This window comes from Strongylocentrotus purpuratus, unplaced genomic scaffold (genome assembly GCF_000002235.5).
Source record: "Strongylocentrotus purpuratus isolate Spur 01 unplaced genomic scaffold, Spur_5.0 spur5_scaffold_5, whole genome shotgun sequence".
In the NCBI taxonomy this organism is placed as follows: domain Eukaryota; kingdom Metazoa; phylum Echinodermata; class Echinoidea; order Camarodonta; family Strongylocentrotidae; genus Strongylocentrotus; species Strongylocentrotus purpuratus.
The window spans coordinates 35048863-35067758 of record NW_022145611.1 but is presented as its reverse complement, the minus strand read 5'-3'; the positions used below and the strand labels follow the sequence as shown (position 1 = coordinate 35067758).

At 34.5% G+C, this 18896-nt stretch overlaps 1 protein-coding gene across 6 annotated transcripts in view; it reads right to left on the bottom strand.

Annotated features, from left to right (window-relative positions):
* The window catches only part of LOC115917961 (neurexin-3-like), a 117654-nt gene that overhangs the window by 14346 nt on the left and 84412 nt on the right, over nucleotides 1–18896 (bottom strand). For all 6 annotated transcript variants that reach the window (XM_030998392.1, XM_030998394.1, XM_030998396.1 and 3 more), the window contains 3 exons: nucleotides 5785–6024; nucleotides 4944–5197; nucleotides 4289–4410 (listed from right to left, as the gene is read on the bottom strand). In XM_030998392.1, coding sequence (XP_030854252.1) covers nucleotides 4289–4410; nucleotides 4944–5197; nucleotides 5785–6024 — 616 coding nt within the window. The remainder of the gene's footprint in view (nucleotides 1–4288; nucleotides 4411–4943; nucleotides 5198–5784; nucleotides 6025–18896) is intronic.

Sequence of the window (18896 nt, the reverse complement as noted above, 5' to 3'; positions counted from 1 at the left end):
GTATCTGAGCTTGTAAAATCCAAGAACAGAATCTGAACTTTTGCATGGATAACAAAAAAAGATATTAAATCTAATACAGCATAACATGGCTCTATTGGTACTTCTAAAAACCCAGTGCTTAGACGGAAAAAAACACTAAAATGTAAGGGCAGGATAGCTATCTATTAATGATCTTTTAATCAAGAATAAATTTGAGGGGAGGCACTAGCAGCCAAACCACCCTATGATATAACGTCTTTAGAATGCACATCCCCTCCCCCTTTAGTACTAACGATTCTGGTTATTTCATCTCCATTATGCTTTTTTTTTTTTTTTTTTTAATGTGCGAAATAATGTGTGATATAGGTGGAGCACCTCTACTGAATTGAAACAAAATTCCATTTCCCTTCGGTAGAATGCATGAAGGCCATTCAGTTTAGCTGCAAACATGGCGCTATCCATCCCCCGTTGAGATCTCATTAATAATGCAAAGGTGTAATCAGTCGGTTGACTGCACAATGAGTCCTCAATCATTTATCTACTTTGATTGTTATGGTTGTTTCAAAAACGGTTAAACCACTGGCCGATGCTGTAATTGAAATTATGAAGTTGTTAACCCATTGGCTATGGGAGCCAGTTGGCACCTATAGAGCCTAAGGGGATGAAATCAGTCAGTATGTAATGGGTTAAGTTCATGTTCCTTGACCCAGTCCGATTTCTATTCAAGTAGTGCAGCTTTCATAGAAGACTCTTGCGGATAAATAGATAAATAATAGATTTATAAAGGTAAAAAGAGAATTTTTTTATAGAGAATATGAGAGAGAGAGAGAGAGAGAGAGAGAGAGAGGGAAGGGGTGGATAATTCTTGTTTTTTAAGAGTCTTAAAAAGTTATTTAAAAAAAACACCATTTAAAAAAAAAAATCTGTTTCAATGCTATTTCAAGATGCATGCAAGTTCATGATGCAATCACCCATCAGCCATTCTAATCTACAATCAAAGTCACTACAATTTATTGCATCTTTATCCATTAAAAAGACAAAATCACATTTTTAGTAACTGTATGTATTCCAGGAAATTAGCCTTAATCTCACATGCTCTCACATATGTTAGTAAAACTCACCTCCTTCCTCGGTGAACACTGATGAAAAGCAGACAGAGCAAGTGACAGAGCAGGTTAGGATTTTTCGTGAGAAAGTGATGCAGCATTTGAGGGATAGATTGTTAGGAGGATGGAAGATGGAGGAGGAGGAGAAGGAGGAGGAGGAGGATTCCAATTTTTGGAAGAGTAGGGGCAAGCAGAGAATTGTTAGTAGATGTCATGGAAGCAAAAATGGGGATGGATGGTAGTTACTAAAAGGAGATACTATTCCTATTATTTTACTGGAAGATCTCAAAACAGAAATAATAGTAAGGAGAGAAAAAAACACAAATTGAAATCATTTTTAAAGATGGATACACGTTGTAATGTTTTATTTTATAAAGATTTAACACACATAAGAAAAAAAATAAAAGTGTTTAGATTGACTAGAAATGGTAGTATAACAGGTATTGCCAATGAAATTCACTGGATAGTTATCTTGTTTAAGAAGAGATCTTCCACTAAAATATCTATGAGTAAAGCAGAGAACAGAAGTATGCTGTTTTGGAGAGTGAATCAAGAAAGGTTAGATCTTGCAGAGGAGCCTGCAAAAGATTAGTCAAGATGCACAAACTAAGAAGATAATGACGTCTGCATGTGTACATATGTGAACAGCTGAACACACACAGTATTAGTCACAAAACAGACAGCAATGCCTTTCCAACTGACTTTTTTTTGGTTAAAACATTCCATTCCAACTCTAGATCCTCTTTCAACATATATGATCATGTTCCTTCCCTCAAAAAGAAAAATGTATCATGCTAGGAAAGATATTGAGTTTTGCCATTACCTCAAAATCATCCATCTTTTTGATGAGGTAATCTACTTCATGAATGTTTCCGCTGATACATAAAGAACCCATTTACCTGTTTCCTTTTTTAAAAATAAGGAATATTTTATTGACATTCTTACAAACATGAAACCTATAAACTTGGCTGATGGATAGTATATCAATTTTGGAACATCTCATGTGAACACAAATGAGAGTTAAATAGAGTGGATGGCACAAGGCAAGTAGCAATTTGGTGAGGGAACTTAAAATCCATCATTCCATTGAAGTCAGTTGGAAAGCATGCAAATGTGAATGTTAGTAGAAAGATGACAATTCTAGATGTTAGAGCAGTATCATCCGAAAGGGTGTCATAATACGCCCTGAAGATTGCATTTTAGTTTCTTCTAAGAATAAAACCCTCAGGTATAAAATGCCATTAATTGATTGAAATGATAACAGTATACAGTGTTGATAGGTGAAAAATAAAGATGTTATCTTATAACAAACACAGTAATGTGAGAATCAATGAATTGAAGTCCACATCTGTCTTCCAGAATGAGGTTTGACTAATTTTCATTCAAAAGTGGAGATGGCAAATTTCTTGACCCAATTCATATGTATTTCTTTCAATTTTTGTAAAGTGCCAGGCATACTTGGCTATTTAGTTACTTTACACAGCATTAAGAAACCCTTCTTGACATAGTTTGAAGTTAATATGACACCCTCTCTGAAGAATAAACTAATCTAAAATGTACATAACAGTTGAAAAACATTGGGTAATCTACAAATTTACCCATTCCCTCTGAGCATTTCATCAATTTCTACTAAAGCCATTATTACTATGCGCATTTGTTAATCATGCAAGTGCAAATGCTCTAGGGTTCAAGAGAAAGGATAGACAAATTAAGAAATGCAATTTGAAGAAAGAGACAGTATATCTCCTTACTATCTCAGAATCCATTTGATGTCATAAGCTTTCAGGTCACAAGCAAATCCAGGTTGCTATTTTAGAAAATTACTAGTTATCTTCTCAACTTCATTGAAAGGATCACATCTAGGTAAATAGCTGTCCTTGTTGAAAAATAAATTTATGCTTTATCATCAATTTGATAATCTCCAAATTTACAATCATTTAATTACCACCCCCAACTCGGTCTTGTTTGACATGTAGAAAGGACTAGACTATCGATTACATTTTCATAATGCCCAAAATATAGCAACATGACCTAACTATCGTTCTCACATTCACATACCCGGTACTTCCATGTGTTTGCTGATTCCTTTGATAGAAGATCCAATCAAAACTGATATCAGTCGATATGCAAAATTTTATCAAGTTTCATAAATAAAAAGTTTCTTCTTGAACACAAAACTAACATTTTAAAATATTTGGTCCAAGATAACTAAAGTTTCCAAGACTTGGTTTCTTGGATGCAAGCAACCTAGATGCAGTACCAATCAGTGGCTATATCAAATGGATTAGGAGAAGATAAGGAGAAGACTTCAACATTGTATTGATGAGTAGTATTATCTTCAAGCAACTTTGTGCAAAATACACCGCAATCCAATCCACATGCCATGCACAAAAACCCTTTGCTTGTTTGCAAATGAACAACATTAAGGTGCATCCCCATATTTCAAGGTATTTACAAAGAACATACTCCTCGAAAACCTAAATTCACAAATACTTTTGCCTTTCATACTGTGTGAGAAATAAAAATGCAGCAATTTGAGTGCAAGAGGAAGCAAGAAGTCCATATGACATAATCATTTGATGTCAAATAAACAAACTGGCAGCCCTATATCAAGGCTAAATCCAGTGAAAAGAAAGAAGTTTTCAAGAATAGAATTTGAGCTCACTTTATTTTTTTAAAATCTGCAGTAGATTTGATGATTCTAAATTGCATATTACAAGTGAGATCATCAATGTGTTCTGATAAATAATGAGAAATTTCTTGGAGTATTTGATCCATAGATTCATTTCACCCCTTTTGAATTATTCCATGTTTGGAAAAAAACTTGAAATTACATCACAAAGTCAGGTTTGGAAGAATATTTTTAATTTCTCAGAAAAGAACATTCGATCAGGACTGCAATCGCATATTTTAACGGCCAAACCAATAAAGTACATGCGAGGGTGGCAAATTCAAGAACCCAGACGGGTGTGGCAGATATAGATGAATATCTTTCAGTGCTTTTGAATAAGTCTCCAGCAACATATCAGCACATGTGATCTCACTTTCCAATAAGCTATTCTCAGTCTAGACAGCCCCTGCGCTTCAGATAAAGAACTTTCTTCAATTGCTAATAAAGCTACAGTCGGTGCGTTAGAGTGACGCGAGTGAAACATGCCAGCCAAAGAAATAGTAGAATGTGGCTAGTTGCCATGGTAACCTACCTTCGTCACATGTCTTTCCCGTATAGCCAGTTATACGACAATCACAGATATACCTGTTCCAGCCTTCCGTGCATGTTCCTTCATGACTACAAGGGGTGCTGGGACACTGCCCTTCTTCATCCCTACATTGTCAAAGAACAGATGAGGCTAGATTGCAATATGTTTCAACAAAATACACACATGAATAGATTAGGCTCGTACAATAATCATAACAAACACTTCTATCCTGGCCTTGGATAGCATCATGCACATATCATGTTCCTATGCATTTCCAAAGAACTTTGGAAATTGTTACCCTGTGAATTTGCTGAGCATCAAAACAATTTCTCTTTTACCAATTACCAAACTCCAAGGAAAAAATATAACAACAAATTATCAATGAAAACATCATGACGACTGTCATACATATTTAAATGATAATGAATGATCTATGCCCATCAAAACTGCTATTGTATTGCTGAAGTGAAAATGTCAAAAAAATAGAGCCAGAAGGGTGTTAATTAATAGCATTATCCATAGAGGTAATGCTTCACTGGTCCTGAAAAGACAAGTTCATGCCCATTTACTGTAATTATCCACCACTATCAATATAGACCCACAGGCATTATTAGTCCAGGACAATTGGATCACTTCCAAGATGTACATTTAGACGTACCTGCAGTAGACTCCAATCTCATTACCAGTATGTTGTCTTAGAGCATAGCTAGGAAGATCAATGGAGGTCCCCTGTAGGACCAGGTTCTTGAGACACCCTACGTAGCCCCTCCGCAATGCCCCACTGTACAGGTCCATTGGTAGGAAGTTAGAATCGTTCACAAAATCGATTCCTCCAAGCACCAGATGGTCCACCAGGTTGAGATGCTTACTTGTACCTCCAACGTTAAACTTGCCTGGGTCTTCATTGTCAATCTGTGAATGGCACAAATGGGATTTGTTCAAGTTGTCATAGCAGTGAGAGAAAAATTTGTTTACAGCACTTATGAAATGCTGTATGAAGTCAATGATATGAAGAGCAACATTTATTGTAGTTTTTTCAAAACATGTTTTCTTTACTACTGTTTTGCAATTTGGAAGGTCAGTAGTTACATGACTTAGCATTAATTTCCTTGACTGTTATCAGTCATGAATGTTTGATAATTTAATAAATATTTGCTCTAATTATTCCTGGTGCTAGATCCTTTTACATGATTTGCATGTATCATTAGAGAACTTCCTAAAATATCTAATGAAATAATTCCTTTCACTTGTTTTACTTTGTTTTTATCTATTGCAAAATTTTCATCTTTAATAATTTCAAAGTCCACCAATATCGATACCCTGATTGTAGGGTTCGTTTTGTAATTTTCAAAAGGAACAAGAAGATACAGACCATAGCTTCATCTACTAATGATATTTCTTTCTGATTAAGCAATCCAACACTGTAACTTTGATTATTCCTGTACACTAAATAGTGTACGTTAAACAAAAACAAGATATTACATTCATCACTAGATTACCTGTAGTGTTCCTCTATTATGATGCCTATAGAGCAGGACTGAATGCCAGAGACCATCATTGAGCGGGAGAGAATCGGCCCTATAGCGAATAGATCCAGATCCCAGATCTAGGATCAGGTGCAGATAGCCATCCATCAACTCCAGAGCAAAGAAGTCTGTGATGTGATCAGCACCTCGGTTGTACATGATCACGCCCGATGGCTCGTTGGTTCGGAAGCTCAGGGAAAGCGTCCCCTCCGTCTGTCGGGTGAAAGATACAGAATAGGATTACATAACAGCTAGGGCATGTGGACCTATCTCATGAACCTATCTACAATATTAAAGGAAGGATAGAGTACCCAAACATGAAATGTAAAGAAAGTTAATATACAAGAGGGAAAGTCCAAGGTATATGGTTATGCTGTGTCCCACATAATACTAATTATACTCAAATTCTTAATGCACAATTTTGTACCATTACCATAGTACTAAAATGTTTGATGTAGTCTAGGACTCTGTAATGTATGGAACAAATCACCTTGAATTTGCCTAAGAATTGTTCAATTGGGTAATATTTCAATGATTTCTTCTTCAAACTTATGTAAATGAACATGACTTAGGGATGGTTTAGATCCAGAGATCCTATTTTAACTTGCAGCCTTATCTTGCTCGAGGGAGAGTAAATGTGAGAAGAAATCTGCTCCTATTTGCTTGGCAATGGATAAGGGATAAAAAAGATTTACACAATCTTACAAAGCAAGAATGAGGGAAAAAGCCTCAGAAAAAGAATTAATCATCTATATCAAAAAGACTCCTAGATTTGGAACATGCTATTATCATGCTAATTAAAATTAATATTCATTCATTTATAAAAATATATTTGATGGAGAAAGTTAAGTCATTCAATCAGTGTAGTACATATTCATGCTCTTATAATATCTACAAAAAATGCAGACAAGTGAGGTGAAAATCTTTCGATATGAATAAAAAGTTACTTGTAAAAGAAATCTGAAATGTGAGAGAAATGGCAGAAAATGTGAATCTTGAGTCACTCATAAAATAACATGGCATTATCAGTATTTAGTGGTAACATGCATTGCGAATAAATGGCATCCATAATAAAGCACTTTTCTGACAAACTTTACTTAGGACATAGTTGTCTACTACATGGCTTCATTCGATGATACAAAATACAAATATGTTGCTTACAATGAAAAAGTTCTCAAAATGAATTATACACTCCTATAATCGAACGAAGTAACACTTATTAGTTCAAATGTGTGAAATACAACAATAAAACTATAAAAATCCAAATTTGCTGTAACTTGACTCAGGTAATGATTCTTAGAAAATATGACATGATATTACAACAATAATGATTACCGGGTAACTTTAATTTCAACTTAAGATTCATAAAATACAATATAAATTACAATAAAATATAAAAGCATTACAATCAAATATGAAAATCAATAAAATATTTCCTGGGATATAGAATGTATGGTGAATAATTACATTTTTCATCTAGTAGTAATCTGATATTTGTTGAATGAAACACACTCCAGGATGATCATTTGAAAGAAGGAATACGATTATTTACTATCATGATTATAATATGATTATCACAACAGACAGATATATTTGGTATACCCTAGAGTAATACTTGTGCATTATTTGAAGCCTGGGATTATGATCATATTTTGCTGGGACACCCTATTTTACCAAAGAATAAACTAATATTCTATTCATACATAACTAAGAAATCAGGAAGAAAATACCTTGAGGTGAACCTCTAAAGCAAGAAAGAGCAATTATATGGTGCAGACAATTGCATATGATTTTATGCCTTAAGAATATCAATCTTGCGGGGACACCCTGAATATCTGCAGACTCATGCATAAGTAATCAAATATAAGGACCATGAGGTGAACCTCTAAATCTAGAAAGAGCTATTACTTGGTTCAGGTGATTGCATATAATTTTTGCCTGAGGTTATCCTAACTTTGCTGAGACACCCTGTACATCTGCAAGCTGGCGTGATGTTCTACTCATACATCATCGACTAAGAAAATCGGGAAGAAAATACCTTGAGGTGAACCTCTGAAGCTAGAAAGAGCTATTACTTGGTGCAGACACTGTGACACGTTTGCAAGATTGCCCTTCCTTGCTTACAGGTGGCTTTTTATACAAGACTGGGCAAAATAAGATACAATCTGACCTGCTCCTTTGTCTGCTGTCAGCCAGAAAGGCGTTAACTCACATTTTATACAAATGAAGTTAATACTCTTCTGGCTCTCAGGAAATGATCTAATTCTCCTCATTCTTACGATTCTGTTAGCTATTGTATGAATATTCCACACAAAACAATTAGCTGACTTAGCATAACCTTACCACAATGTACTTGCACAGTTTTTCAATAGTTTCAACCCCCTCTCAACAACAACAACAAAAATAACAATAACAATACTGAAATCAAATCAGATAAGGACCTACATGTAGGTTATATCAAAGGAAGCGACAGATCATAAGAAAGGCCACTCCTATCTAGAAACATTTTTTAACGACTTTCAGGGATGGTAGATACAATTATCTATATAATACCAAAGACACATTTCAAGTTACTGCTAAGGTTTGTAATTATTAGAGGGGTGGGTGCTGGGCCTACTCCTACCCTATTACCCGTATATCAGACCTAAGGTGCATCTTGCCACCTTACCACCATCATTCCAATAGCAAGAACATAGTGTCTCTCAGACTTGCACTAATTGGAGAGGAGGTTCTAAACTTCACCCTCTATTACTCCCTAAACACATCTTCATTTCCGGCAGAAAGACAGGACGAATTTGACACAAACCATAGCATAATGAACTTAACTTATCGTGACCTTTCTAACTAAGTTGCACTACCTGGACCTTGATGGCACCCAGGTGACAAAGCTGTCATGTTTCATATGCTGCTGAAATTTTGAAGAGAGGCCAGGTTTGAGGGGAAGACTGATAAAAAAGGAGTGTAGCCACTTTTCAAAGATCCATTTTAGCCTTTTATTCATACTCCTTTTAAGAACAGCAAATAATACAGAATTGAGCCTCCCTGAAAAGGATCTACATGACATTTAATCTATAACTTAATTCCCTACCAAATCACAAGTACCTGTAATTAGTCCTTCTCAACACCCTTAATCTCAGCGTGTATATAAAAATGCTCATATAAAATATTAAATAATATTTGACCCCTGAATCATCTATGGTACATATAAACTTATAACCTACCAATTCCTTATTCTGCTTAGTAAAGTTCTTATTTGTACATCCACCATCCTGCTTTCTCAAGTAGATATCCCATACCAGTTTCGATCATACTTCATTTCATTCAACCCTTCATCTCTCCTTCTTCTATCTCGAACATAAAACCCCAAACGGTTTCGTATTCTGACCACTATGTCTGCTTTCCCTTTTTGTGAGTCAGCTATGCCATACTTACCGAGGTCTCCCATTGGGATCAATGTTGGGGTAAATCCACTGAATGTTTAATGACATGGGCAATTTTTATGGTCAGCCCCTCATAAAAGATAAATCACCCTTTTTATGCATCACTGGATTACCAGATTCTGTTTCATTGTGGTAATGCAAAACAAAGTTAAAAAATAGCACAGATTTAGAAGAAACAAAGTATTGGTTTACAAGAATATCTTACTCGTCAACATCCCTTGAAATCTGTGTTACTAGATTAGTTTTTTTTAAATTCACCTTTCTCATGAATTTGAAAACATTTTATTTCTCATAGCCAAAGGCAGCTATTAGATTGCCTATGTTTAAAAAACATCATGTTATGTGAATTAAGAAATAATAAAAGTTACAAAATAGTATTTTCTACTACAAACCAAATCACAAAATCCAATATCTTATACCTTAATTGCATCCTTCATGTCCAACATCTTGAAACTGTGAGGGTTTTATGAAATTCCAAACTAAATGCTATTTCTGTAAAGAAGTGGAATTTGTTCACTTTTACGATGTAATTTACAACGAGAGAGAAAAAAAAGATGAAGTCATCTGTTGTATGACAGTAGCAAAACAATGCCAGAAACAGGGTATCAAACTCTGAATAATTTACACACAGTCGCCTTGAGCCAGATTAAGACCTAGTTTAATACAGGACATATTTATGATTCTAGAGAGCACCGACAGAGGAAATAAATCAAAGCAGAGCTGAATACTAATAAGATAATGGTTGTATGATTAATGACCATGCAGCTAAGAGTGAAAGTAGGGCATGAATAGATTATTCTGATGTGAACAGATCAATGTCTATATATTCACATAACTACATTCATCTGTAACAGAATTCCAGTGCAGGGAGTGGTCAGGAATGGCTCATGTGATGTAAAACATTTCCACTTTAAAAGAAAATTGGATATGTGTAACGCCAAACCGGGTATATCATGGGTATACCTCATTTGACGTCAGACACCCCACGCAAAAGGGTGCGCACTGCGACGCATAATGGCAGTGTACAGTGTACTAATGTGACTGAGAAATTAGAATATCATTGAAGTTAACCCCATTCTTTTAGAAATATTTTCATATTTCTTGTCTTAATTAGTGGAGACAAAACTGGTGATTAGATGATATTTTCAGCTTTATGAATAGTTTATCCCTTTAGTTTGATTTTTGATGAACGATATGGATCAAATATACCATGCACTGTTTTTGAGGCACCAGGTAAAAATATGGATTCTCTTCAGTGACAAGGGCGTTTACTATTTTCTTTGAGGCTGCGCAATTCTGAATACAGTGCTATGTAAGTCACCTCATAGAGTATATAATTTCTACAGGAGCCTCTCAGTGCATGTTTTATTTGTTTATTGTAACCAAGAAAAATTTGGACCCCTACGGGCAATATTTCTTTTTACTAATACAATCATTGTTAATTAATTTTTACAGTAATAATTATCGTTATCCCTGAGTCATAACCAACAATACAAATCAATTTTATTATGTATTTAATATCATAAAAACTGTAAATGACATTTACAGCAGGAAATATCTAATCATCATATTGATCATATTTTAACCTGGTAGAAGTTCCATTAATCATAATTATTTAAAAAAACTGACTCCATTGTGCTGATTCTAAGGTCAAAGTCAAAAGGAATTTATTGCTTTAAGCTCAGTTCATTCATTCATCTCATTCATTAAATCAAACAAATTTCAGACCTCTTTCGAACGAATTCATAATTTTTCAACCGTAAATATATTTCTGCCTTTTCAGCTGCGAGATGGATTTCAGAAGTCTAGATTTAAGGCATTGAGCCATACATCAGATATATCAACACAGGGAGACTCTCTCAATTATTCACTGACATTGGAGAACTGCAAAAGCATGTGTGACTTGTAAATTATGCATCAGCCACATCAATTATTCAAAAATTAGTTTAAGAGGCCGAAGATCCGCTCCTCATTTTCTCTAGCTCACCGTGCCTCAAATATCTAATGGGTATTTTTTCTTTGGTTCTAGGGTAATGGCATTGTAATTCAGATAGAGATTGGAGTGATATGCTGATTGAAAGAGAAAAGACACGGCACAGACACATTTTTGTCTCGGTTGTCCCTCATAGCAAATAATGGACCTCTAGGTTGCCATAATTAATATATATTTTGTTAGCACACAATAATGATACACTGTAACATACTTTAACAAATCTACATTCTCTTCTGAAATATGACAAAAGAATAGACATATGTTTTTTAATTAAAAAGTGGTTACCACTATATTGGGGAAATTCTTTTAATGAACATAACATGTTTAAAATGTTATGTAATATGACATTAAAAAACATTATTATCACTTGAATCAATTATCAAAACAAAAGCTTTATATTCAATGTGTTAGATAAGGAGGTTAATACTAGACTAGATACCGGACTGAACTTTGAATCAATAAGATGGATGCATCACAAATCTGCACAATGATACCTACCAGAAGTTAAAGCTCATTGTTATGAGTACACAAAATATGACACCGATCATACAAGCCAAAAGGCAACCACAGTATATTTCCTGGGATTTTTTCCCTTTCGATTTGGAATGGCACATGACATTAACAATGGTGAAAGTGTAAGGCCCTAAAATAGACAGAAATCTTTGATGAGAAGTCATGTTTCCAGTCATATTTCATCAATCAAGCCGTTTGTCCGGGACATGCGATATGTCTGCATTTGTTGGTATGCAGAGAGATGTGGCCTCTGATTGCGATAGTGCAGTGAACTGCTTCTGCATGTTATGCATGGATTTGATTTGTAGAGGTATTTAGTGGAGTAGCACTGTGGAGGGGTTAGAGGATACAGTCTCGCTGGCTACAGACCAACACCGGTTAAGGATGAGGTTGGTATCAGAGGTGTATCCAGGATATTCTGGCTTCAAGGGGGGGGGGGGGGAGGGTTACAACTAGGGAGCACATTTTCCTTTTGTACTTGATGTGTACTATAGGCTATGCCAACTTTGGTTCTCCCAGGTGAACATGAAGCATGATTAGTCACATTTGAACTTGGAATGTAAGGGCCTGAATTCACAAAGCAAGGTTTGAGCTCAGACCAAGGTTTGAGCTCAAACCTCCTTTTGTTTCGCCAAACCTCCTTTTGTTCTTTTACAAACCAGGTTTGTAAAAAACGCGTAAAACGCGTCATATGACGTACGAAAACCAAGGTTTGTCGACAAACCTCCTTTGTGAATTCGGGCCATTGTGTCTAACTGTGAAAGTGGGAGATTGAGTTATTTTAATTGTTCATAATTAACTGAAGTCATTTGATTACACTAGACAAGAAATGAGGAATTGTAGTTATTCAAAATGTTATTAATTTAAAATTGGCACCATGCAAGATAGTCGAATGCTAAGCGAATTAGCATTAAACTCAATAATAATAATACTGAACAAATAAGAAGACAACAAAAATATAAAATAATTGTAGACATATAGTCATTCACTGATTGATTCATAACATAACATAGAGAGAAAAAAAAAAATAATGAATTGATATTCAAGCATTCTTATTGGAGATATAAAGAAAAATTCAAATTCAAATAGAGTTCAAATATTCTATTGATTCAAAATGCTTCCAGAAAATTGGCAAATTCATAATAAGATTGTAATAAAAATCAATAATCAATGTAAAAAGTATTTTTATCACATGCTTTTTGAAAAATTTCAAATTACTACCGGTACATGCAAAATAAAGAACTTAGTAATTAATACCTATTCCTAAAACAGCAAATTTAATTATTCAGTAATGTATTTCTTATTCATCATTTATGAAAACATTAAATTAATTACCAGTGAAATGTGAAAAATCAAAATGAAGTTATTTAATTCCATGCAGAGAAAAATTGGTGCATAATCTCAAAACAAAATGTAGAATGCCTACAGTAGCTTCAAAAACTTTAAAAGTGAGAAAATATCCAGAAAAATACAGTTTTCAGTTGATGCATGCCTATGAGAATGAGATTCAATTATCAACAGCAAAAACAAAATCCTCAAAGTGTTAATTTGTTTTGCTCTAAAGTGAGCAATAGTTATTTTCTTTAGCATCCTTACTGCTTTCATAGTGAATGATCAATAGTCTCAACGAATGGGTTAAAAAAGTAATTATTTGTTTTCAAAATTTGATGTGTTAATTGTTAAAATTCCAGGCAAAGTAGCAAAAAGAAGATCAACTCCGTCTGGTTTACCTGGCCCTGACCTGGGGCGATATCACTTTCACTTTTCAGCTGATAAAATAAAATAAAAACAGGACAAAGGGATATTCTACTTGCAATCTAATTAACACAAATAATATTTTTGGCAATAGAATTGATACAAGCAGTATACACTATTACTTACAATTCATTGTTAAATACATTTCACTGTTATCTGCACCTCTCATAAAAAGATGTGTTTTCTTCAAAAAATTTCCATCATTTTCGCATACACTTTCTTACCATAGTAAATATTCTTTGCACATTCATTCTCTTTTGTAGACTTCAAAGGATCCCCCCAAAATAACAAAAAAATAGCATACAATCTACTTAACGCCAAATCTATCTATTTCCTGGCGGGAGAAACTTACCTGTTACTTAATAAATGCAATCATTGTATAGAATGATTTCCATTATGGCTCCACAGTAAATAAATACAAACAGATGTTTTATGCCTGCCTTTTCCCTCAAGTGGTTTGCATCAACTTTCCACCCCATGATATTATGTTCAAACTATTTCTCATGACTCAAAGGAGGTTAACTCTCACGGTACTTGAACAAATAAATGTATAAGGTTTTAAAAAAGGTTCTCAAAATCTAATACTCCTTTATTCTGTATAAAACAATTCATTGAATATTGTAATTGTATTCATTGTATGCAGAATAGTGATAACATCAAGCCTTTAATTCAATATGCCTACTCCTACAGCTAGATGATAAACTACATCTTTTGCAATTCTTGATGCCAAGAGAATGGAGTAGCAGTTGGTGTTTGCAATTACAATTTGATGAAAGATGGATGGGTAAATTTCTTCTGGGAGCAGACGAGGTGTGAATAAGATCATCCAATCGCTAGCTCTAGATCAAAGACCGTTATCGAGGGCAAGCGTTCCAAGATACTATCACTCTACCTATTTGAAGAGGTATATTTCTATGTGTTTGAAAATAATGAAGAAGAATTATAATTGTTGATGCTTTGCCCAATTCTAAAGATGTGTTGCAAATACTAACTAGAGTGTCAATTTGAAGACTTTTCATAGCATTTTTATGTCACAGAAGTGCATACTACAAGTTTTATGTGATCCTTTTCATGTTTCAAAGTTTAGAAACGATTTCATATACCAAACTAAGTGAATAATACTACCTTATTCACGATGAAATTTCACTACTACAGACAGAAAAAAAATGAAAAAAAATGTAGAAATAGGACTGGTTGGTCCCAACTCAGCATAATTTCTGGAGCAGAAAGTGCATTGTTTCAAATAGGAGGTGCATGCCTTCTTCTCACCTTCATCTGGCAGAAGATAGCATCACTATGTGCAAGAGTTCTTAAAACGCAATATAAGACAATCCTGCAATTTTCATGCCAAAAAAACTTACCCTTTTGCACTTTCTACACTTTCTGCGTTTTCTAAACTGTAACACAATCAAACAAGTATCCATCCTGTTATTTATGGTTGCCACAGCATTTGTTATCCCCTTTCACTAAGAGGATACCTCATGACAATAGTTTGAATACTATCATCATACAGACTATTTAATGACTGAGCTTTCAAAAGAATGAGCTATGGTCATATATTACTAAACCTAACAAAGGGTGATCTATACTTCTATACATCATAAATGTATTGTTATGTTGATTGAATGCAAAACTGAGCATTCATCACAACTTGTATGACAATGCTACCATTACTCAAAGTCTATTGGATTAATATCCCTAAAATATACCACTGTTAGAAAATATTATTTTGAGTAAATGTATCTATGCATGCAGCATAACAATGCTCTTTTCTTACCAAAAAAGACTAGCCATACTCAAATTCTATTGAGTAGATGAGTCAATAAAACCAACAACAACAACAAATTTCGAACAAGAAACACACACTTTGTTCTTCGGTTAATCAATATCTTTCCAAAAATGCAACCCTCCAGAAAGGATCCACAGTGTACAGGATCAAAATAAAATTACAAAAATGACTGTAAGAATTCTTTGAAAAAACAGATCAACTAAAAACAAATTAAAAAATATAAACAAACCTCAAGATGTAAACACAAGTATTGTTACAACTGTAGAAGGTCTTACCAATATTCATCATCACCGTTATAAAATTCAATTTTTAATTACCAAAACAAGCAAAAAAAATATAGAGCCTCAAAGAAATCAAGATTCCTGTAGCATCTTAAGTTGTATGAAATACAGAGAGCAGGCAAGCCATGCAAACATACAAGATACATTGTACATACAACATGAGAAAAACAGAGACATATATATATATAAAAACAACAACAAGTACCAAGATCATGACACATGAAATATCACATGAATTATTATTCATAAGGATTCTTTCTCTCATTTACTTTCAGTTTTAATATATTTAGAATTTCACAATGCACATGCTTATCCCACTCACATCACAGAACAGAAAAAAATCATTATTTCCCACCTTACTATTGTAATGGTTACTGACTTGACACAAAGGATTTCTAATTCAACTTAATCTGAATTTATACTTGTCTAAAGTAGTAACTTTTTCAAATCATCCAATGCAAACCTAAGTACTGAACATACTGTAAAGCACATACTTTGTGTTAACAGATGATGAAAGATATACAAGATCACGGGTGAAGCTTGACTGACACATATATATCTCAATATATCCACTTCATTCATTCATTTGTCTACTTTCATTATTGTACATCTTATTCATCCTGGCTTTTTCCCCGACACGAATCTTGCACGGAAGCTGCTAAAGTAAATACCTATATAACACGTCTCATAATGTGAGCCGACACCAAGTGACTGTCACTCATGCACCCTTCTTCTCAAGTAAGTCATCGCCAAAGATGTTATTCTTCAGAGGATTCATCCTGTTGCGCATGCAGCCCACGCCCTCCTAATAAAGCAAAGTAGCCTAACTGGAGGCCTTTCGACCATGCCGTCTCCATGGCAACACAGGCGAGAGATGCTGCCGCCGATTGACGGAAATCAAGCAAATGGACCTCGTAATACCCGCCGAATTTGCGCTTCTTGAAAAGCCCTCCCGACACGCTTCTGTCTGTCGGCTTCGCAGAATGCTTGATAAACCCAATCTGTCAGGTGAATGATACTGTCTCACTTATTCTTGTTCAAGACCTTAACTTTGGTCATCAAAAGTTTCATGAGAAGTGCTTTTTTATCCTGCTGCATGATATATATAATCTAATCCCTCTGATTACATTTTCTGAGGTTACTGTGTAGGATGTTTTAGGTTCTAGCTGAGATATCTTTGCCATTCTGAAAAAATTCCAACTTCATTTAAACTTTAAAGTCATGATCCAATATTTCCACTGTGGTGAATTTTATCAATCTTTTTCTGATTTATCTATAATTAACAATATAATTGGATTCCCGTTACAAAACTTTCTCAATTCAAAAATCTGAACCTTCATACCTTTATTCTTTTCTTTATTATTTCCACACTAAGTCTATCATCTCTTCTTATATCTGCAGAATCAATTGTATATTTCTTCATTTCTTTTTCTCCTTTTTATTATCTCTCTTTCTCTTATATTTCTATTCTTTCTCCTTTCTCTCCCTAACATGCACTCGCCCCCTTCCATCTTCGGTGGCAATTCCATTCATAGCACCTGTAAATCTGCTGAAAGCCTGACTTATCATGACTGCAACAGGATCGTAATAGATCGGTCCTTGCCGCACATAAACACTGGGTAACAAGATACTTGTCTCATCCAGAGTCCAAATGCTAGGCATAACTCACCTCATCCTCATTGGCTTCATCAGTCCCACAAATAAACATTCGTGTTTGCATGCTTAGAAATGAGGTTTCCACTTTGATGCATTCCATGACTATATTTGCCATATCAGCATTCCTAGGAGTTGCACTTGTTCTTGCAAACTTTTTAATGTTAAAGATATCAAATTATCTGCTCATTGATGTCATAAAATGGTTGTTTCATGCCCCCCTAATTATATTCTAGTAACACCCATCTAGATATTCTTTCAGAACCATTAAACTGAATGAGTATGGACCCAGCTCTTTCAATAAACTACACAGAATTTAAATTCATTTATTCATCTATGATCCCATAAAAATCAATCTAATTCAAACCTGTGTGTCTCCTTCTAATAGCACCCCCTTTATCCCTTCTGCACCATTCATCATCTGATGAAAGATACCCGAGTTCATAAGTTTAAACATGAACTACACCCAAGCAGAGTGACTGGGTATGCTTGTCTCTACACAAGTAATTCAGATGGCTGTTTAACAATCCCTCATCTACTGGTTGGCCCACTGTTTGATGCAACAATAACAGATCGCAGGATCGGTTAACCAAATTACAGGGAAGGAAATCCTGCCAGTACTAACATAGGAGTCACATGTTTAAAGTTCATTGGCATGAACCTGGAGGCTAGAAAGAGGGATAAAAATCCACCCTCAAGAGGCACAAGTTGTGAAGAAAGCAAACAAGAATTTCTCTCTCTCTCTCTCTCTCTCTCATGATTTTTCTACCTAGATTTTGGAAAGTTGAACCATAATTGTACCTTTTTTAAAATCTCTCTCTCTCTCTCCCCTCTTCTCTGTAATACTTGCTTTTTCAATCTTAATTTAAAACAACCTTAACATTTATTGATGTCAACCAAAACAATTTACAAGTTTCACTCTTTTCAACCTTTCAACGTTTAACATGATTACATAACAAAACAACAGATAGAACAATCCAATAATCATGCATGTCAGGCCTAATGATTACATGCTAAAACACAGGACGAATTAAAACATAGAAATCCAAGTCAATTTACTTCAATATTTTTTGCATGAAAACATACATGTATTATATGGAATACAGACCCTGGTAATTACATAAACAGACATTGTAAAGTCACCAGTTCCAGTTGGAAGGGAACATTTTAATTGAAACCACGGCAACCTATCTTAGAGCTAATTAAAAAAAAGAACTTGATGAAAACATTGAGTTAAAATTCACTATTTTAATTTGTAGCTTTAGATGTATCCAAACATCCCTTGACTTGGTAAACCTGTCTTAATAAATCAAAACCATGTTTCGCAAGTATATGTCACTATATGGTAAGCATTTACTAATATTAATGACATGACAAAGAAAATAGGAAATATCTTGTTTGTATATGATTTGCCATCTTTCATTAAAAATATATTTATATTCAGATTAGATTTTCCAATGTGTAAAGTGTAAGCTACTATTTCAATATTCCTGCAATGTATTACTGATGCTATAATAACTAAATCAAAACTAAAAAATGCATCTAGAGATATGCAATTTCTACTTCAGCACACACAACAAAAATTGCAATTGTAGAGTAACATATCCCCCTTTCCTTGGGAGGTACTCATGGTAGTGACTTAAAAACATGCTATGTCTATA